This window comes from Onychostruthus taczanowskii, unplaced genomic scaffold, assembly GCF_017590055.1.
Source record: "Onychostruthus taczanowskii isolate IOZ18803 unplaced genomic scaffold, ASM1759005v1 scaffold14, whole genome shotgun sequence".
Classification (NCBI taxonomy): Eukaryota; Metazoa; Chordata; class Aves; order Passeriformes; family Passeridae; genus Onychostruthus; species Onychostruthus taczanowskii.
In genome coordinates, this window is record NW_024498573.1 from 7,745,075 (window position 1) to 7,766,747 (window position 21,673).

The following is a 21,673-nucleotide window of genomic DNA, read 5'->3' on the forward strand; positions in this document are numbered from 1 at the left end:
GGCAGATGGGGGGAGAAAAGTTTATATGCTGCTATAACAATAAAACTGTAACCATAAAACAGTTCTATCTGGGAAATCAGGGAAAGATGGTGGGCTCTTGCTTACAGAGTGCTTCTAGCTGTTGATGTAGGTACTGAAATTTGTTGTGCTGGGTAAAGGAGATATAGCTTAGCCCTGTTATAAAGCCATCTTTAAACTGACTTCCAGTAAATTTAAAAGTGCTATCAGGATTAATGTGGCACACCTGCTGCAAAGTACCAGGGGCTTTTGCAGGCCTTGTATCACTTACAGCAGTGTTGGTCTGCTGGCACACGAGCCCAAGGCCCCTGAGTTCCCCAGGGAAGCTGTGTGGGACTCTGGGGCAGAGTCTGGTGCTGCAGGGCTGCCCTCGGTGCTTCTGGCTTTAGCAGGGGATGGATTTTTATGTGCACACACCACCACCCCCATTCTCTTCTTCATACTTGAAGTTTAATCTTTGCATGTTTGGCTCAAGCTATAGCTGTTAAATAATTAGAAGAGCATTCCCATCTATTTTTACACTTCAGATTTCCAGCTATTGTACCTTCAAAATATGGTCTGTGACTGGGTCAGCCAGGCAGACTGGACTAACAGTGTGCATTTCCACAGTGCCCCAGTCACACTTTTTACTAAACAAAGAGGACAAGCCAGAGTAAAACTGTCTTTCAAGTGGACAGCCCAGGCTTCATCACACTGAAGTGTGTGATATCTAGGGCTCTGGAACCTGAGGGAAGAGTTGAGCTCAGGGCTAAACTGCATGGGAACGGCATTTGGATTTCTGGGGCAGGAGCTCATCTGCTGCAGGAGTGACCAGTCCTGCCTGTTCCTTCAGTGTCTGGATATCAGGGCTGCCTGGAGGACTCAGGTCACACAGGACCAGAGGCTTTGCATCCGAGCATCTCCCCAAAATGATGGCACTGTGTGTGTTCTACTGCTCTCATGGAGCTTCTAAGGAAAGTCTTGGCATGCTCATACAAAGGAGAGGGGGGAAAGGAGGTAAGAAAGAGGGTCTCACAGAAACAGAGTTTTCTTTTTATCTTCCAGATATGTGAGAAAGCAGAAACTGGTTCTCAGCACATGCTATGGATTTACCTCGTTTAACTGCTTTGCAAATAGCTACAAGAAGCCTGTGTCTATCCCTGTGTGTTTTATTAACAAACTTAATTAGAAGCTGACATTGGTAATGTTACTGACATTGTAGCATTTCCTAACTGTCCTAGGCTTCAATAATCTACTCTAGAATTAAGAATTACTCCTTGAAGGGCAAGTGTGTGTGTCCAGGGGGCAAAGGGTACACTGGAATTTGTATGCCATGTGCTTAGAATCTAGACAAGAATTAAGCTGCAGGAGGATGTTTTATCGGTGAGTTGTGATGCTGTGTGTAAGAGCAAGGAGGAGGGATGACAGACTATGTGGATGCTTGGAGCTTATGCGTGAGCAGTTTTCTATCGTTCAAAAGCTCACGAAAGCGGATGAAGCACTCCACTGAGATAACAGTGAGTTACAGTGCATGGTGGGGTTCTTCTCTAGAACAGATCGCGGTGCAGACGGGCAGTAGGGCAGAAGGTACAAAGCTCCCGGGCGGGTGACACCTCTCCAGGTCGCACGCTCCAGGGGAGCCGGGGCCGGGCGCAGCCGCCGCCCGCCCGCTCTCCCGGCGGGGGGAGCCCGCTGGAGGGCGCCCGGCCCGCGCCCGCCGCCCCCGCCGCGCGGAGCGCGGCGCGATGAGCGCGGGCAGCGGCAGCTGCGCCGCCGGCGCGGCGGGCACCGCCACCTCCGCGCTGTGCCTGCTGCTCTCGCTCACCGCCGTGGCCGTGTGCCTGCTGCTGGGCGCCAAGACGGCGGAGCTGCAGGGCCGGCTGGCCGCGCTGGAGGAGCGGGGCGCCGCCGGCCACGGGCCGCTGCTGGACGCGCTGCAGCCCCGCGTGGAGCAGCTGTTCCGCGAGGTGAGTGGGACGCGGCCCCGCGGGCGACAGGATCGGGGAAGGCGTCCCGGCCCCGCTCCGCCGTAGGGTTCGCTCCGTGCGTCACCGGCTTCTCATCCTCTGTGAGAAAACTTACTCCCTTCTACCAAACTTTCCCCTTTTTGCTGCCGTTCCCATGAATCAGGCGTAGGGCGAGGCGTGGCAGAGCCCACCTTGATTAGCCCAGGCGAAGGTTAGAGGACGCGCGACTTTCCCCTTGTTCTATTCACTGACACAGGTAACCCGAGTACTTTAACTATTTGTCTTGGGATTTAATGGACCATAATTTCCTTGTTAGAAATTATGAACATGATCCCCGCTATCTGGACTCTCTGTCATAGACTATTGTGGTCTGGCAGTGCAGAAGTGATTTATGGCAGGCAGAGGAGACCCGCCACTTGTTACTTCACTTTCAGTCCTGGGGTTTTCTGAAATTATTCAATAAATATTTCTGTGCTGAACAATTCCGCCTACTTGGAGAACTGTTATCCACACTGATGCCCTTCTCAGTGCCTGACTAAACCAAATCTCTGGGAGAAGTTACACTTTATCCCAGGGTTATCTTTTTCCCGATTCTGGTGTTTAGGTTTGGGGCTTTTTACAGGCAAGGGGGACGTGAAGGGCTCCATCACTCATAGGAAATGCTTGAAGATCCCACTGTTGGTCACTGGATTTGTATAAACAGAGGTTCATAAAGTTCAGCAAGATTCAACACGGCTTGTGGGGCTGCTGAGGGGCACCCCTGAGTGATCAGTTCTGACATCTGGGGAAGGTTTTACACCGGGATTTTATTAATGGTCTGACTGCGGTGCAAAACATGCATTAAAACCCTGACAGCCACGAAGCCTAAATCACGCAAAAATGTGTTTGTGTGTGGAGCTCTGTGAAAGCTCTGGGGCTGTGAGCAGGGACAGAGGCAGTGCTGGGAGCATGAGACAATTCCTCATGCTGTGTGTTGCTGTCGGAGCTAGGGTGAGGGTATTGCTGGCACCACCACAGCATGTCCTTTTGCCTGGAAACTTGGTTGCATTGATGTGCCTCGATAAAAGTGAAATGTTAAAATATTTTTGTGAAAACCCTGAATACCAGACCAGGGGGGGTGCCTGTGAGGCACAGTCACAGCCTCTAGTTAATGTCTGTTCTCCAGGCAGGAATTAGCCTGCCGGTTGTGGCAGTGGTTCTGTTCCAATTACCCCAATAAATGTGCTTAGCAATGGGAATGGTTTCTGTGGCACTGCCTAAGATCATGTGCAACCTCTTGCTGAGATTTAGTTAAGTGTGGAAAGCTTGTTTTGTACTGGGAATGCTCAGATGGAGTTTGTACAGGGGAAAATAAAGCAAAACCACATAATTGGGTTTCTAATGGAAGAGTGAGCTTGTTGAAACATTTAGTATGACCGAACTTTTGTCAATGCTAAAGCAAATTTTGAATCAAGCAACAAATTCGAGGAATCCATAGTAGTAATTGCACTATCTATTAATGGTCATTTTAAATGAACCTCTTAATTTATGGTAAAGTTTCAGAAAGTGTTTCTTGCCCAAACTCTGTTACATAAGACCGCTCACTTGTCAAGGAACTGCTGCCCTTTCTGTGCTTGAGAGTTTCTGGAGAGTGAGAGAGTATTTCCATCGTCATGAACATCAACTGATGCCTGGGGTCAGTTTTTTGTTAAATTCTGTGCTGGTCCTCCTTTGAAGTTTACCACAGTATTTCAGAAGTGAAACCAAAGCTCCATACGCTCTCTGTGCATGACCCAGCATCCTTTGTTCTCTGCCACGACCCAAAAAGCTTTACTCCATGTACCAATGGAGGGGTTTGCTGGCATAATTTATGGCAAAGCTGTGTACAGAGAGCAGCAAATACAACACCAACACACTGGCTCTGTTCCTTTTAGTGCTGTTTAAATGTTTGGCAAGTAAGAGAGGATAGGAAATAATAAAGGAAGGGTAAGTGTGCAGTTAAGGTAATGAAAGCCAATTTGCACAACAAGAATTTAGTTTCTGGCTCTCTGACAGGCATCCGTGTAACTCTGGAGAAATTGCTGATTTGACTGTGGCAGGACCTTGCCCTTCCCTTGGCTTTCCCATTAGTGGGACGTGCTGCAGGCTCCTCTGGTGCCCTCTGAGACATTGCCAACAGCACGGTCCAGACGTGGCAGCATCTCCACTTGCTCTGTGTCAAAAGCCCCAACTCCAAGTGTGTAGTTTTCACACTGGAGGGAAAATATTAACAGGAGGATTATAGAAACATCCAGTTGTTGTAAACAAAGCCGGACCATTTTGTTCACAAAGGATTTATTGTCCGCAGTGTCCAGATTAATCAGTTTCATGACAAGAACAATTCAATGGGAGAACAGAGGACTCGCTCCAGGATTCAGAACTCCTCTGCTGTTCTCTGTGATGCCTGCTGAACTAAAAATGTGGGAGAGCTTGTTTTCATTTCCTCGAGCATCTTCATCATTGAAATTACTTTAAAAGTAAACAGATAGAACTTGAGCAACTCTGTAACATTTAGACTGCAGGTGGCTGTCAGAAAAATCTCCTTAGATGTTTTTTTTTTTTCTGCCGCATTTTCTGAAGGAAAGTGTATGTTTTGCAGAAGGCAGCTGGATTGTTCTGGTATTTATACTTCCCTTAGGACAACTTCTCTGTCAGGTGCTATGAAACCGTGTTGATACTTTCAGGACCTCTTAGCGTCACATCCAAGCAGATAGAGGAAGCATAGGATTTCAACAACAGATAAAGCTATTTAATCCTCAGAATAAAAAGAAAATAACCTAATTCACAAGTAGCCTAATTCCTGAATAGTCCACAGTGTTCAAATATTTGAAAAGGGACTGGGCCATCAGTTGTACAATATCAAGTCTTAACACCCTAAACTGTAAAAGTACTTTGAATTTTCTCTTTGAAATGTAGGGACTCCAGTTATCAGATTATTGGTTTGTCTTTGGCAAGTACTTTAGGTAGGACACGGCATTCCGGGAGGACTTGAGAGAGTGAGGATTGTGGGTGAAGATGAGCTGTTCCCACCCTTGCTGGGCTGTCCCAGGCAGGGAGTATGCCTGAGCTAATGTAATGTACCTGTCATCAGGCTCATTAACTTGGGCTTGGCAGGGGGCTAAATGCAGGCACGAACAGTCTGCTTGGCTTAGGGAGCAGCCAGAGCGTGCACACATCTGCCTGCAATATGCCACGTAGACACTGCTCTGGTTTCGTGAATTTTTATGTGTTCTGGTTATCTCATTGATAACTTTGGGGATGGAAACACTGGGCTTTGGGTAGGCCTGAAGGTGGGTGAGCACTCCAGCCTTGACTGTCCTTTACCTCATCCCTCTGCTAAAGAAACCTCTAACCCTCCACAGAGCATGAACTTTAAGTACAAAATCAACCAAATCAGGTCAAGTTTGAACATGGGACTTGGAGCTCGGGATGAATCCTGCAATGGAGCTTTGGGATGTGCAGGAGGAGTGCCTGCCTGCTCCCTCTGAGGGCTGTAGGCTGCCACTTGCCCAGAAACATTTAATATTTACATGCCACTGTGGCACGGGACATCATCCAAGGAGCTGAACACCACGGGATGAAACCATTACCCCTCCCTGGAGGGAAGCTGGATGGTTTGCATGTTGGCATGTGTGCACGGTCCGTGTTTAGGTGTAATGAAGTCTAAAGGGCTGTTTTCATTCCCCCTCCAAACAGAAACTCGGCGAGGGACTGGCGAAGCTGCGGACGGCGCGAGAGGCTCCCCCAGACTGCGTGTGCCCCCCAGGTAGGTGCCAGGTACCAGCTCAGCCCGGGGCCACCCAGCCACTGAGCTCCTCCTCTCCTGTTTTACATGCTCCTTTCCACGGAGGAAAATGTGTTAAGAAGTGTTTTTCCCCAGCTGAAGCACTCCGACGTCTCCCAGTGCCTTGCTTTGGCCTGTTTACAGATCAAGGAGTTTGAGGTTTGGACAAAAGCAACTTTTGGCTATAAGAATAAAAGAGCGAAGAACTTGACTGGGTTGTGAGCCCCGGGTGTTGGGCCAAAACAATTTAGAAGTAGTAACAAAATCACTGGGGCTTAATGCAAGTGTGATAATTAAAAGCTGCAGCCTCTCTGCCTTTTCGGAGGGCAGGATTTCTTTTGCTGTAGGAAAGCTGTCACCGATTGTTTAAATTTCCTCCCAGAGTTTAATGAACTTCTAAAACCGTCAAAACTTCCTGTTCTGCTGTGGAAGTGCATGCTCCTTGGAAACAATAAACAGCTCAGATTAGTTTGTAAAGGAACCTCATTTATTGAAATGTTCTGTGAAGTGCTCTGCTGTCACTCTGAAGGGTGCTGCGTGTGGCTTTGAGCTGGGGCACCTCGAGCCTTTATTTTCTTTTTTCTTTTCACAAAAGTAGTGAGAGATGGGTGAAAGATGTGCAGTGCTTTGATGCAGGAGAATTCGCAGTGTTACAAGAACTTGCGAGCAGCAGAGAGTTCCATTCTAGTTTTAAAGAAAACAAACAAACAGTAAATGCTACATGGGGACGGCAGAATAGGCAAAGGGGCAGGGTCAGTTTCCCCTGCCACCCTGGACACCCTGGATACAAATCCTGCCAAAACACACAGTGTTAGTCCATACTCACAGGACCGAAAAAAAAAAAAAAAAAAAAAAAAAGGGTTTTTTTCCCCGTGTAAGATTATGTTTAATCTCAGAAACATTTCACTAATGATGCTCTTAAGTGTACTTGCTGCTTTTCTGGTGGAAGGCTCCCTGTGTCTCACTGCCTGGTAACAAAACCCACCAGCTGAGAAACAAATCCTGCTTATTTTCAGCTCTTTGCAAGGTTGGTCAAATCAGATTTCTCTCTTGTGGTGCACAGACCCAACAAGTCCACCAGCCTCACAGGACTCTGATGCTGTGTCTTTCTCTGGTCTGGGCAAACGGCACTGCTGGCGTGCTTAAGTGGTCAAGAGGCTTTTCCTTTGCTCTTCGGAAAGCAATTGGGATTGAAGAGGCTTCTTTTGTCCAGGAAAGTCCCAATTCTGTTCCGGGTCACTGAGTTGCTGGTTGCTGTGTTTGGGAGCTGGGGGAAGAGAGGAAGGGGAAGGTTTTCCCACGTGCTGCTGAAATGCTCGTTACAGTCATTAGTAACGGAACAAAGCAATTTGTGAGCCGAGGGAAGGAGAAGTGATTTCCTGGTGGGTAGGAAATGTCCCAAAGGTGGCTGCTCCTGGCCACCACTGCAGGGAGCTGGCGTGGGGATGTGCTGCTGGACTGTCCTGAAGCCTTTTGGCTGTCTTTTGAGCAAATCAAAGACATCTTCAGCTGTGTTTCATTCTTTCCCTCTTTCTCCTGAAAAAGGCTGAATTGCCTTCTGCTCTGTAGTTAAAAGAGCTTGGTCTGGAAACATCTGAGAGCTTGTGGCCCTCACTGGCATTCCCTGCTGAGCGATGCCAGGTTGCAAACCAACGGCTAAGCTTCAATTTGCCTCTGCACTGAAAAAGCAGCCCCAGGTGAAAATTTCCTTGTGGAGGGGATGGGGAGATGTCAGACCCAGGTGAAAGGAAAATTTCCTTGTGGAGGGGATGGGGAGATGCTGCCAGCCCCACTCCTGCTTCCCATGGGCAGCTGGTGGGTATCCTGAACCCCTGGGCTGGGCAGCTTTCCTCTGGCAGTAACCCTGCAAGGCTTAAAAATTCCTCATTACGACTGGATTTAAAGCCAGCTGGGGAGAGAGGCGAGGGAGGATGCTCTGTGCATTGCCATGCAGGCGTGCTCCCTCCCTCCGTGCCTCTGGGAATGCGGGACCCACAGAGCCACCCGTGGGCAGCGGCAGCAGCAAACACAGGCTCAGAGCTGGCCGTGCCAGCTGGGCTTGCTTTAAACAAGCCCCGGTTTTTTACTAGAAATGAGTCAGTTTGGGGTTTGTTTGGATTTGAGGGGGTGGCGGTTGTTTTTAGGGCACTGTTTTGATACCATTGACTTGCTACACATTCAAAGCAGTTTTGGAACAAGATGACAACGACCCACTTAAAAGTTAAATGAGGGTCAAGTTATTCTAACTACAGCGAAATCCTAAATAACTGCTTGTAAAACAAAGACAAAAGACGAACACCCTTCCCTACCAGAAAAAAACCTAACCCAAACTGACCCATTTTGTGCTCTATGCTCCGCTGGAGGTCACCTATTTGGCTCTAGGGCACAGCTGGCTTGGCTTCTAGGAGGGACCCTCGGGGCTTTTTGCGGCTGCGGGGCTGGCAGGGGCCGGTGGCCGGCAGAGGGGGCCCGGCTGTTTCGCCAGGGCCACGGAGAGATCGCGATCGTCAAAAGAAATCATAGAAGGACTCTTTAAAAATCATCTATTCCAACTGCCCTGTAGTGAGCAGGGACATCTCCAGCTAGATCAGGTTTCTCGGAGCCCTATCCAGCCTGACCTTGCAAGTAAGAATAATTTGTAAAAAAAAGATAGTGAAAAGAATATACATTTAAAGCTTTTTTTTTAAAAAAACTTTTCTGTCTCTAATGCTGAGCATGCTGTGAAAAGTTGCCTCTGCAGTTGCTCTGAGCATCTGTGTACTGCTTTGAGTTGACTTGTTTTGCATTATTCATTCAACCAAGGCGATGCGGGGGAGGATGACAACAACTTTGTGTCACTTTGAGTCCTTTGTGGTTTGGGCATTTTTGTGGCTGAGGGAGAGGAGAGCATCCTTGAGGGGGTTGAGGCAGCTGGACTGAGTGTGGGTCAGGCTCGGGAATGCTGTGACAGGCTGGTGACCCCACTCTGGGGCCAAGCGTGGCCTTTGAGTCCCCTCAGCTATTTGGGACGGGGTGGCAGCGGTTGGATGCTGCGGGCGCCGGGCAGGGCCAGGACAGGCTGTCCCCATATGTTGTCTCACAGAGAAACAGCAGCTTAATACTCGTGTTATTGTCATTCCCTAAGGCAGGCCTGTAATGCTTTGCAGAGAGGCCCCTCGTGCCCTTGTGTTCAGCCTCTTTCTCTGGTGGGATCCTCACAAAGCCTCTGCTGCAGGATGAAATGCAGCAGGTGCAGGAGCACTGCTGTATATGGCATTTGGGACAGCCTGCTGATGAGCTCTGGGAGGTGGGTTGAAGGCAAGACTAAAACTTCACACTGGTAAACAATTTGTTTATCAGTTGTGTGGGCTCTGGCTGCCTTCTCATACATACGTTTTTTTAAGAGGTTTTTTTTTGGTTGTTTTTTTTTTTCCCCCCCCCCACCTTGTAATTTTAACAGTCTTTTGAAAACTCAGGTGCCAAAGACTCTCGTTAAAAGTGGTATTTGCAGAGCCAAAAGTCTTCAAGCTCTGTGAGAACAGGTCCCTTGAGAGCTCAAGGTGCTGGATGCACTGCGCTGGAGCCTGAGAGCAAATGTTTCCTTAAATCCAGTAAAGAAAGGCTTAAACCAGCCCCAGTGCACAGAGCATGCCTTGCCCAGCAGCTGGTCCTTGCTGAATTGTGGGCTGAGGGTGTGAAGAACTCCAGCTCTGCTGGCTGCTCTTGCACTGCATATTTCTATGTATGCATTGTGTTTCCATGTGCTTTTTTTATTTAGCAGTACCTCTGCAGCTTTAAGTCCAAATTCCCTGGCCTCTGGATGATGCATATCCCTGTTTTCATCTTGAATTCACGCTGGGACGGTGTCGTGTGCTTTTGAATGTATGGATACATTACAAAACAGCGTTAAATGTTCGGTGTAGTAATCTGATGTTCCAGCTAATATGTGACAAATATTTCCCAATAATGGCTTGGCAGCAGCAGGAGTGCAGTGGTGCTGCAGCCGCAGGACGGCGGATTGCTCCATTTCCCTGCAATTCAAACCATGTGTACTGGGGGAACTGAGCAGTTCAAACCCTCTCCACCTCTGCAGACTCAGCAGCTCCACAGGCTCTCTTGCTTAGATTATTATAGAATTTATTTTTTATTATTACTTTTAAAAGATTTGGTATTAATATTTTAATATTTACCCTAAGTTTATACCCAGGGATCAGCGTTCTCCAGCTTATCCTGGGAGCCTGGTGTGGCACTTTTTGTGATTTCCAGGGACTTGAAATATCTGCCTGATTTTTACTGGTGTAAATGTTGCCTTCAAGTGTCACTTGCTATCAGCCTTCTCCCCGTGTTGTCTCCCCAGGTAATTAGCACAACAGAATTTCCCTAATTGCTGCAGATCAAGGGGGTGAGGGCTCTTCTGGCTTTGTAGTCCTGACAAATGGCAGATGTTTTCCAGGAGGCCAAATGGGATGCACCCAGCTCTGCTAATTCTGGCTCTTTGTTTTCTTCTCTCCATGATAGCAGCTCTGGTATTGCATCTTCAGGATCTGGGCCTGGAGTGCCACATTTCTGAGTCCTTCAGGGTAGTTTAACAGATACTGAAAAATATCAAATATAAGCAAGTATCTTTTTTTTTTTCTTGAATTAGCAGTTATCTCTTTTATCAGCTTTTCTGAGTTGCTTTGCTTCTACTGACCTTAAATCCTTGAGGTATTCCTTACATTTGCCTCAAGATACCCTTTTCTGCTTACTGAAGCCATGAAAACTCAGTATTTTTCTGTAATTTCTATGATACAGAGTGAGACAAAGAGCTTTACAGACTATTCAAGTTTTAAAATGTCTTCTGAATCCCCCTTTGCCTCAGTTTTCCATACCCTGCCAGTCTCTTCACTACAGCAGAGTTTGCTTTCTCCATCTGCCTTTGCCTGCGGGAGGCTGGGACATTGGAATTACGGATTAGTGTAAACAGGAATTTTTTTTTTTTTTGGTAATGGTTTTCCGTACCCTGCCAGTCTCCAGTCTCTTCATTTCAGCAGGGTTTGCTTTCTCCATCTGCCTTTGCCTGCGGGAGGCTGGGACATTGGAATTACGGATTAGTGTAAACAGGAATTTTTTTTTTTTTTGGTAATAAACTTACAAATGCAATCAGAATTTTCTCCTGCACAGAAAAGGCTGTGCTAGGATTTAAAAAATGAGCCAGAAGCAAAGTGTTAAAGCATCAAAATAACAAAGAACAACTGGCTGGGAAGGACTTTTGGCAAATGGTGCCATTTAAATGCAGGCACTTTCTTTCTGTTTCACGTGCTTTCAAATCTTACTCCTTCAAAAATCCAATCTGCAGACCTTAGCAACTTTTGGAAAAATGCTCTTTGAGCATAGAAATGACTGCTGGCTACCTTCCATCAGCTCCTTCCTGGCGACCATTCCCCAGTCCCTTTTGGATATTTGTGGAAGGCCCCAAGGACATCTGGAGCTGTGTCTGCACGCCACATGTGCAGGAGCTGCCAGCTCCTTCTCCCAGGAGCTACCTGGGATGGGCACTGACACCTTCCATCATCTCACTGCTGGGAAGTGATGGGATGATGGGTCCCCACCTCATCCTTGGGACCTCAAAGCTTTGGCTGCAGGATTGACAGAAACCTTTAGGTCAGGGGTTGTTTTCTTGAGTGGTTGCAATAGATGGAAATAAAGGGAGGAGAGGGAGTTTTGCTTGGTTTGGCATCTCCTCCCAGCCATGTGGGTGCCAGCCAGCAACAGGGAAAGGAGCCCAAAGTCCCCCTGGAAAGAGGAATGACTTTCTGGTGGTCCTGTGGGTGGCTGTGTGCTCTGAGGGGGTTGCTGGAATGGTGGCAGCACCAGGTGTGCCATGGGAGTGCCAGAGGGGCTCTGCTCACAATTTTGGCGCTGTTCCACACCCCTGCTGAGGAGCTGGTGGTGGTGGTGCTGGGGAGGGCAGGAGGTGACAGCCAGGTGTGCAGCAAAGGAGAGGTATAAGTCTGGGAATTTGGGGACTGCTCTCAAACTGAGCTCCCCCCGTGTGCTGGCGTGTGAGGGGGGGCACATCCTCTGTCCCACACCCATCCAAACAGCCCTGTCCCAGATCAGCTGCTGTGGCAGCCAGCAGTGACATTTAACGTCCTACCGAGGTGACTTCAAATGCTGGATGTGGTCAGGGCTTTCTGAGGCAGGAAATAGCACAGTATCAGTGTTATTCCCAGAGCTGACGGCGCCTCCGACACAGAGGCAGAGCACGAGCTAAAGGCAGTCTGGCCTCAAAACCACTGTCGCAGGGAAATGGGCCGGAGGCATCTTCCAGGGAGGCTGAGGCAGGGTTTCTCCTGGTGGTGCTTGGTGCAGCCCCAGCATTTGAACACCAGGGCCTGGAGCAGCCCCCAGCAACATTTGCCTTTAGACCACTTCAGCAAAAAATAATTAAAACTGGTGACATCAATAGGAGAAGGCTTTGAAAATTTATTTTTCCTAAGTCTGCCAAAGTTATTTTGAGTGTAACGAAAACTACAAAAATAAATCTGATGACCATGTCCTCCGCAAGAGGCTCTGTGTAACTTTATCTTTGTCTCGACATATGAAGTCATTTACCCAGGCACAGATATTTTTTGCTGCCAACCCCTTCAGTGCTGCCTTTCCAGAGAGAGACTCTGGAGCAGGTTGGTTCATTGTTCATGGGCTGACTCATCTGGGAAGTTCCTGTTAGTTTCAAGTTGTTTTCCTCCTCTTTCTTGTTTGAATGATGGATCAATGTCATGCAAGTGAGCAGGGACTTGGCTGTGCAGAGCTGATTATTGAAAATAGACAGTGCTGGCATGGTACCTGCTGTACCTCCATCCCTGTCATCAAGTCAGTAGTGCTGTCATCTCCTGCCCACCCTGGGTGTAACAGGGTGGGAACGTTTCTCATCCCACCAGGCCTTAGGTTGAATTTTTCACTCATGCAGTGTTGATAGAAGCAGGTTTTAGCACAGAAATCTTTTGGGACAGTGATGTACTCCTGAAGCAAGAGCCACCTTATTTCTCTGGTACAAGAAGCTCCAGACTGACATTTCATGACTGGCATTGCACAGGAATCACCATCACCTGTGTCTGTGGCTGGGGGTGTGTAGGTGACAGCAATCAAAACCAAACTCGAGCAGAAGGGCTGTATAAAAGTTTTTAATCTGCTCTTGCTGCACTGTGTGGGTGCCACATCATTTACCAACAGGTACCATTAATGAACTTCCCTCTGGCCAGCCCAGACGATGGCTGGACAAATAGCCCCATCTGCCTCACCAGCTTCTTCCCTTGGCTTCCTACTTGAGAAATCCTAGACTATCTACAAAACTGGTGTCTTCTGATTTCCATGACCAGAAACACTTCTCTTCCCCAGTGCTGTTGGCTTGCTCCTGTTTTGTTGCTCCAAGACATGGTCATTTGTTTGACTTTGTAGGCTGCAGGGGCAGTAGGTGCAGTGCTCTTTAAAGGATCCAAATATAACCCCATCACCCCTGACACTCCAGTAAAGGCTGGAGCAGTGAAGGGCTGAGTGGTACTTAGCTGCCAGCTGGGGTCAAAACATGAGCAAACCTATCAGTAACTTTTTTTTGTTATTTTACAGACTTTTGAGTTAGACAGTCCCTTTCAGCACTTGTTAAATAGAGTTTTCTTGAAGGAAAGTGTTGTGAGCTCCAGCCCCTGAACAGTGCTGTCTTTGCATTGCAAATGTGCTCGTGCTTTGACCACCACATTGTCACGGCAGGGAAGAAAGTGAACTGGAGAGTGATACCCATAGTTGGCTGTAGCTGGGAGTCCTAACAGGATTTTAAGCAAGTAATTATGTTGCAACAGTTGCTCACTGAGAAGTGTGGCTTGCCTGGATTACAGAGGCCAGGGTGTGAATCCAAATACCAGCCACAAGCGTGGATCACTTACCCTTCCTCTACCACCCAAGCCAAGCACTGGTCATACCAGCTGTGAGCTTACTTAAGACTCCAGGTGTTATTTCAGACAGAAAACAAAGAGAGATCAGGAAACTTTTGTCTGTTATTGTCTGTTACCTTTATTGCAGTAGCTGTCTGTCTAGATCAGCAGTAACATAACTTATCAAGTCTGCTACACAGAGCACCTGGACGTTGCTCCAGGGGAGGGTGCTGTGGCACCAGCAGGTTTGTCCCCACATGTGCTAAGGGAGAGGCAGTTCTGACACTGTGTGATGGGACACTCCTGCACCTCGTCTTTCATGAAGCCAAGCTGGCTGTAGAAAATCACTGAATAGCTATTTTGAAAGCAGCCAGAGTGAAGAATTTGGCCACAGGTTTGTCCACCCATGGTTGTGAGGAGTCTGGAAACAGCACTGTTGCATTGGTGTCGCTGGGTCCCTTGGCCTGGGGGTGCTGGGTGGGGTGGCAGGGATGCACGGGGTGGCTGGAGTTGGTGCTGGATGTACAGGAACCATGGAATGACCTCAAGGTACACCAGTGTGAGTGACAGGTGCTCGTGGTGATGCACTGCAAGGAGAAGCAGCTTGAGGAGACAGATCCAGTTGCTGATATTTTTTGCATTGCACCTGTCCTGCCATGATTAACTAGACTGTAAAAAGGCTGGATTTCTTTCTGCTTTTCTAAATCACACCCAGGAGGCAGCAATTCTCGTCACTTCCCAGCATGAGCCCAGGGTAATCCCAGCCAGCATCCAGCCTGGGGGGAGCAATGGTCTTTGCAGGCTGTGCCTTCCCACCCAGCATGGACTGGTGGGGATGAGCACTTGGGTTATTGCAACTTTACAGGACACACTCACATGGTTAATGACCTAATTAAGCCTCCACCTGCTCTTTGTTGTCACCATCAGTCTGTTTTATCATGTGGCAGAAGAGGTACTGGTGCCAGAATGCCCCAAACACGTGCCTTTGGCAGCCTGTGCAGCACAAGGTGCTCCTTGGGTTTCATCCCTGCGGCAGATGGGGTGAGCTCATGGCCTTGTGTGGGAGTGAGGCACGGAGCTGCTGGAAATGCAGGAATGACAGATCCCCAATGTCCCCCTGACCCCAGCATGTTCTTGTTTGCTTTTTAAAATGTGACCACGTGGGGCAAGAAGGAGAAAATCTGAATGTGCTGGAGTGTAGCCAGAGGACTGACAGAAGAGGGCTATGGAGAGCCCATCACTGCCTTGAATGCTGATTTGGTGGCAGGAATTCACTTTTTTTGATACAAATTTGAGCTGGGGATGTGTTTGTGAAAGACCTCCCATTCATCTTGTACTCCATACAGAATCTTGGTTGGGGTAGGGATGTGGGGCAGTGCTGGTTGCAGCTGAAGCTGTTGTTCATATTTCTGGCTCACTTTTACATTGGGTCCATTTATGTAATTACATATTGAAGGCATTAAAAGAACTTGGCTTCTGCTGAATGGGGGCTGCCCTTGATGGTTTATTTTTTCACAATGATTGCAATCATGGCAAGACATGAAGGCCAAGAAAAGCCAGTCTTTACCTGAGGCTGGTTGTGTGACACAAATTACTTTTTAACCCACTTGAGTAACCCTATGGCAAGAGCCACTGACTTTGGGACTTTGTTCACCTGAAGATTCCCTTTAGTGCAAGTTTGCTGGGACATTTATGTCAAGACAGCTCCAGTGAGGGACTTGGCTGCAGCCCATGTGTGATGTTTCCTGTACATTGCAAGAAATCCCTCTTTTCTCCCTTTGTTTCTGCCTCTCAGTGGCACAACTATGGATGTTGGTTGTACAAGCAGCAGAGAAGCCATGTGCTCCTGGGTAAACCTATTAAATTCTGTGACCAGCATAAAAATGTTACCCCTCATGTCCCAGGCTCTTGGGTGGCTTCCCAGCAAGGATGACATGGTGGAGAGAGAAGTATTCACAAAGAAAAAAAAAATTAAATAGGTTCGATGATGTTCCCAACCATCTGTGTATTTGTTGTCAGACTTCTAAAAAAATACTGGTAGAGATGAGATCTGTCAGTGCAGTACATCTGGAAATGTTTCTTTCTGGCTCAAGTTTGTCTGGGTTTTCTCCCCATTTTGTGCTGTCTCTGGGCTGTCCCCATTTGTGCTATTCCAGTCCACTTGGTGCAGGAGGATTGAGCAGGTTTGTGCTGCTTCACTGCTCAGAGACATTGAAGAACTTGGAGGAGATGTTGAACAGATTTTTCTTTTTTTTCTTTTCCCCCAGCAGATCTGTCTGGAGGATGAGAACAGTTGGTATTGATATGATCTGCTTCATATTTTGGGAAGTCTTGGCAGTAACTACTACCAAATAATGATGCTTCTGGGGCCCTATTGTGCAAACATTTAAATATGTTCAACCGTGTTGCGCAGAAGCCCTGTCAAGAGACTAACACGCCATCCCAGAGGGACTCAAGGGCATGGCTGGTGGCAAAAATGGGCCTTGATAGGGAATTGGGAATGTATGTTCCAATTTCTTAAAAGAAATCCTGTCTTTTTGGCTGCTGACAGCTGCTGGTGGCATGGCTGAAGGCCGTTGGTGGTTTATTGGAGGTGGATTGGATGGGAAGCACGCTGCTGCTGGAGGATGGGTGCTGTTGGTGTGGGCAGTGCTGCTCATCTGTGCCACGGGTGCAGGGACTCCTTGTGTTCATTTGATTCTTTCCATTTTTCTCCTAAATTTTCTATCCTAAACCACAGATTGTCCACCTTATTACTGGGGTGATCACTGCATGTAGGTTTGCCCCATCCCTCATCCTGGGTGAGCCATGTTGGGGGAAGGCAGTGGTGCCCTGAACCTGGCCAGAAAATTGCACATGCTTTTCTTTTCTGCTGCATTTCCTCTCTTTTTTTTTTTTTTGGGTTTTTTTTTTTTTTTTTTTTTTTTTTTTTTTTTTTTTTTTTTTTTTTTTTTTTGTTTTTTGTTTTTTTTTTTATTTTTTGAATCTATCCATTTTGTAGATCAGGACTATATAAAAGCAGGTTTTTAAAATTCCAAAGATATAATTAAATTCCCCAAGAAGTTCTGTTCAACTCCACTTGGGAGCTTATGCAGACCAGTTGACTTTAAGGATAAAAGCTCTGTATTTGAGCTCCTCGAGGGTTGCTTTAATGTCAATTCAGCCAGACTTCAAGGAGCTCTGCTTCATTTTCAGAGTGACAAGGTTTCCAGTCTTTAAACCATTTCTTCACAGAGATGTGAGGTCAGAGTGCATCGGTGCCTGGCAGCATCCCGGGACAGGGGGGCTGTGCTGGAGATGATCAGACACACGAGCTCTGCTCTGTGTGAGCAGCAGCAGCAGCACAGCCACCCCCTGGGAGGCTTCCCTTTGCCTGTGGTGGCACAAAGACACATTCAGGCCCTTTGATAAAAGCCAGGCTTGGCTGCTTTTACAAACACAAACAAAACAAAACAGAAAAACAGTGGGGGGGGGGGGGGGGGGGGGGGGTTGAGGGGGGGGGGGGGGGGAGGGGGGGGGGGGCTGGGTTTTGTTATAGTGGGGACTTGGGATTTAGCAAGAAAAGAAAACCCAAACCTCCACTTCTTTCTGAATTAACAAGGGAGTCTGAAGTTGCACCCTTCTCCATCTCTCCCACCCTGTCAGGCCAGTGGACATTTCCAGACCCCTCCCTGGGAACATTTCTTCCTCTTCAGCCCCATGGTGGTGTTTATAAGAAAGGAGTTTTATAGAAATACATCTCTCTCCCCCACACCCCCACCCTCTACATATATATATATATATATATATATATATATATATCCCTCCCCATATAGAATCCTATAGATATTTATATTTAATATTTGTTAAGTGGCAAAGCAAAATGCAGTGAAAATCAGCAAGTGACAAACACATTTCTTCTCCTTGGTAACTAAGTGCCCACCCTCTCTTACTGGGGTTTATTTTGGGTTTTGCTGGTTGCAGGTTTCAGCTCCGCTTTGCTCCAGACTGGCCTTAACTGCCAGCTCAGTGCTGAGAGCTCATCCCCAGGGGATTCCACTGGTGGGAATGGGTGAAATTAGGTGGCTTCATCCTGCTTTGGTTAAAAATGGTAATTATGTGTAGCTTGAACCCAACCGTTTGTTGAACTGTTTTGCTTTTAATTTTATTTAATACCTCATTTTGGGAGTTTTTCTTGCTGTAGTTGGGGGTTCCTTACAGCTGTTCCACCACTGTGTGTCTATATTCCATTACTACCCTGAATTCCAGCCCCTCCACAGAGTGAATTCCCCTGTGCAGAACTGGTGATGTCAAACCTTGCACTGATGCCCTGAGGAGATTGGCCTTTGCCATCAAATGCTGAATGTTTCCTTTTTCCTGGGTATAAAACTGTGCAGTGAAGGCAGAGGGAACACACACATTGAAGTTGTGTCACTTAAGATGTGACAGCTCATCTGACAGGCCCTGGCACAGGGTGTCCAGAGAAGCTGTGGCTGCCCCATCCCTGGACAGGGCTTGGAGCAGCCTGGGACAGTGCAAAGTGTCCCTGCCTATGGCTGAGGTTTGGAGTGAGATCAGTTTTAGGCACCTTTCCAACCCAAACTGTTCTGTGGTTCTACAGCAACTCTTCTTTGCTGGGTTCCCTCAGGGATGTTGTTCATGGCACTGCAGCCTCCAGAGGCTGAAACCGTAACAGTGAACCTGTAGAGGCAGATTCTACCTTCAGTCACATCCCCTGTGCTCTCAGGAATGACCCCAGAACTGGCTTTTGCCTCGCTGCTGAGGAGCCAGGAAGGATATCAGGAACATCTCTCCCTGTTCTGAGTACCTTAGGGAGGGGAACAGAAAAGGCAGTAGGGCTGTTCCCCTCTGTTTGCTGAGGGGAGCATTGCTTGGTCAGGCTCTCTGTCTGGCAAGAATCAGAGCTGCCAGGCACCCTTGCAGGTGACTGGGCACAGCTGCTGCTGCACCACTCAGCACAGCTGGGTCTGTGGGGGCTCCTCTCCTCCCCACAGCTGGCTCAGGGCTGCTCTGAGGCTCTTCATTGAACCTTGTGGGGTGCCTTGGCAGTGTGCGTGGGGCTCCAGGCTGGGGGATGCAGCTCTGTGCTCTCTGTGGCTGAGGTGAGTCCTGTGCCCTTCCCTCTTTCTCAATTCTCTGCAAGGTGCAGCAAAGAGATGGTTTGGAAGCACGTTTATTCTGCTGTGAGCTGGGATTGCTGGTCAGCCTGGCAGTGAGAGCCATGTGCAGATGACTTGAAAACATCAGAATCCCCTTGTGAACTGCAGGGCAGGGATTAGGGGGTACTGGAGGGAAGCAGACAAGCAGAGGGGTGTGTGTATATTTATGCACACGTGTGTGTGTGGGACAGCTTTTGTCAGGTCTGTTTGGGAGTGGCTGCTGAAACAGCCTGGTGCCCTCTCAAGAGGTCTTTTATGATTTTGTTGTTGGAGATGTGGGGGTGTAGCAGAACTCTCTGTGCAGTCTTTGTTGTAGGAATCGAAGGGGGGCTTTTGCTCCGACCAGGGGCACAAGTGTGTAATTTTAAAGTTGGTTTTAACTCAAACCAATGCAAACTTTTAGCCCTGGAGCTGGATGTCTGCTTGATCATGCTGTGACTGGTGAACATGGGAAATGACTATAAACTGTGCACCTTAAGGAGAAATCCTGCGTAGAAGGGCAAAGTGACCCAGCTTCAAGATGTTAAACCACAGAAGGCTTTGAGGGGTCCTCACCTTTCTGGCTGTTATTTTTAGTGCTTTTCTTGCATAAAGAACTCTTTTACACACAGACTGTGCAGAAATCCCAGTGCAGTCGAGGCATGGTGGGGAGCAGGGGCTGAGCCTGGTTGCTGGCCCTGGTGAGACACCAGCATGGGGTTGTGTGAGAATGGCAGGTGACATACTGGGTTGTAATCCCAAAAAGGTGACTTCTGGAGATGAAAAGATTCATCAGGCAGTGGGGGCAAAGTTAGTAATGACACTAATTGGCTTCTGTCTGTAGGAGTCTTGCCAGCTCAGTTCAGTGACTGCACTATTTTCTTTAGTGCTTTTTTCCCTGTGGTGTTTGTTTGTGTTTTTATTTTTGTGGAATGCCTCTGTTGGAAGAGGGTGGAGGCAGACCTTTGTGGATGAAGGAATAATTTTCTTGGGTAGGTGTCACAAAATGTAAAATGAGAGGAACCCCAAGATTCCTCCAAGCAAGGAATCTTGCTTGGAGATGCCTCTTCAATCTTCCTGATTTGAAGAGACATCTCACTCTGCTCTGGGCAGTGACTGCTGATGGTTCTGCTGCTCAGCCACACTCAGAAGCAGGAGCTGGTGGCTCTTGGTGGAGCTGGGGGATGCTGAGGTTGCTGCTGATGGGCCCCAGCTTTTGTGGGGTTGGTGCCAAATTCTGCTTTTAGATCTCGGTGCTTGGTAGAATTTAGCAATAGCCTGGCTTAATGTGAAATGGGGCCCTGGGTTTGAGCCATTCATCTCTCCTGCTTGGGGCTGTGCCCTTGCCAAGGAGCCACCAACAGCCTGAGGAGAGGGGACAGCTGAGTTACAACTTTCATCTGGGGGGTGGAGAAGAATCCTTCTGATCAAGGCCACTGACTGAGGCTGTTTTCTCTCTTAGGACATCCCTGATAGCACGTGGGATGCTGAATAATAATGCCTGTTACAGCAATTTGTCCTTATCTGATAGCCTGAAGTGAGAAAGCTGGAAAGAGGAAGATGAAGGGACAGAGGCTTAGCCCAGGACCAGAGGGTTTGATTTCCCTCTCTCAACTGCCAGCATTTTGATGGGGAGCCAGGAATGCTGTGGGCTGTGAAGTGTTTTTGTTTCACTTCATCGGGTTTGTGCAGCCAAGCCCTAATCGAGGCTGTCATTTCCAGAGAGGGGAAATGGGAGGTCTGTGTTTGGAACACCTCTGTGGGACTGTAGCAGGGGAAGGGTCCTGCCTGGCAGTTTTAGGAGCTAAACTTTACTTCACGTTTGAGGAAGTTGTTGCTGTTGTTGTATGGTTTTGTTTTGGTTTTTGTTGGGTTTTTTTTGTTTGGCTTTATTTTTTTTAAGCAACACTGAATTGCTGTTTAGAGCCTAAGTGGTATAAAATGGACTGAGCTGAAGCTTTCCAGTGCCAAGCATCACACAGAGCTCTGATCGGCTGGACAGCTGCAGCCACAACTTGGTCCTTCTCAGCTCAGCCAGGTGAAAACACATTGCTGATTAACATGATCCTTGTCTGCATCTTTCTTAGGGACCTGCCTAGAATATCAACATCACTAATGTGTTATCATTTAAGTCTCTAATTTCTGTTCACATGCAACTCTTCAGCTCTCATCTGTGAATAATTCATCTGAAATTCGGAATAGCAAAGTGACTTTGTTTGCAGATATTCTTGGAGAAGCCCTCCTTGGTTTACTTGTCTTCCTTACCAGTTTATGTATCTTGACATGTCATTTCCTTCGTGGTCTTCCCCTCCTCCCAAAATGATTTGCATATGAATAATTAAAAACAAAAGGAGGCAAATCCCCATCATAAATGTCTTTCATATTGGGTGAGACACGATTCTTGGGGAAAGATGACTTCTGCATGCTGTGATTGAAACATCACAAACAACATACCTGTGTATGAAAGGGAACCTGCTCCTCTCAGCTCCTGCCTTGCTTCCATCTCATCCTCTCTTGCTCAATGCTCTGCTGCCCTTTCTTGAATCCTCTCTCAAAAGAACAGGAGGGAACCATAATGATTAAATTAGACAGGAATACATATTTTTGCAGCAGGTTACTTGAGGACATTAATTTAGTCATCAAGCCCATCCTCCTCCCTCAGCCTTCAGTGCAGCCCCTGCTTGCTGAGCCCTTACCCTGCACTGCTGAGTGAATCCCTGGTGTCTCTGCTGGATGCAACAAGACAGTTGTAATTTTAAGGTAGCTCTTAAAGGGAATATAACTTTAAATCCTTGGGTTGCAGTCAGTACCAGTTCTAGTTTTTGTTGGTCAGTATTATTTTGGTTAATGTTAACAGATTTCTTTTCTCTTTATTATGAT

At 47.7% G+C, this 21,673-nt stretch overlaps 1 protein-coding gene across 1 annotated transcript in view; it reads left to right on the top strand.

The window, feature by feature from the left end:
• Nucleotides 1-1,742: 1,742 nt before the first annotated feature.
• COL23A1 (collagen type XXIII alpha 1 chain) overlaps nt 1,743-21,673 on the top strand; it is a 178,642-nt gene continuing 158,711 nt past the window's right edge. The window contains exons 1-2 of the mRNA XM_041397859.1: nt 1,743-1,964; nt 5,679-5,748. Coding sequence (XP_041253793.1) covers nt 1,743-1,964; nt 5,679-5,748 — 292 coding nt within the window. The remainder of the gene's footprint in view (nt 1,965-5,678; nt 5,749-21,673) is intronic.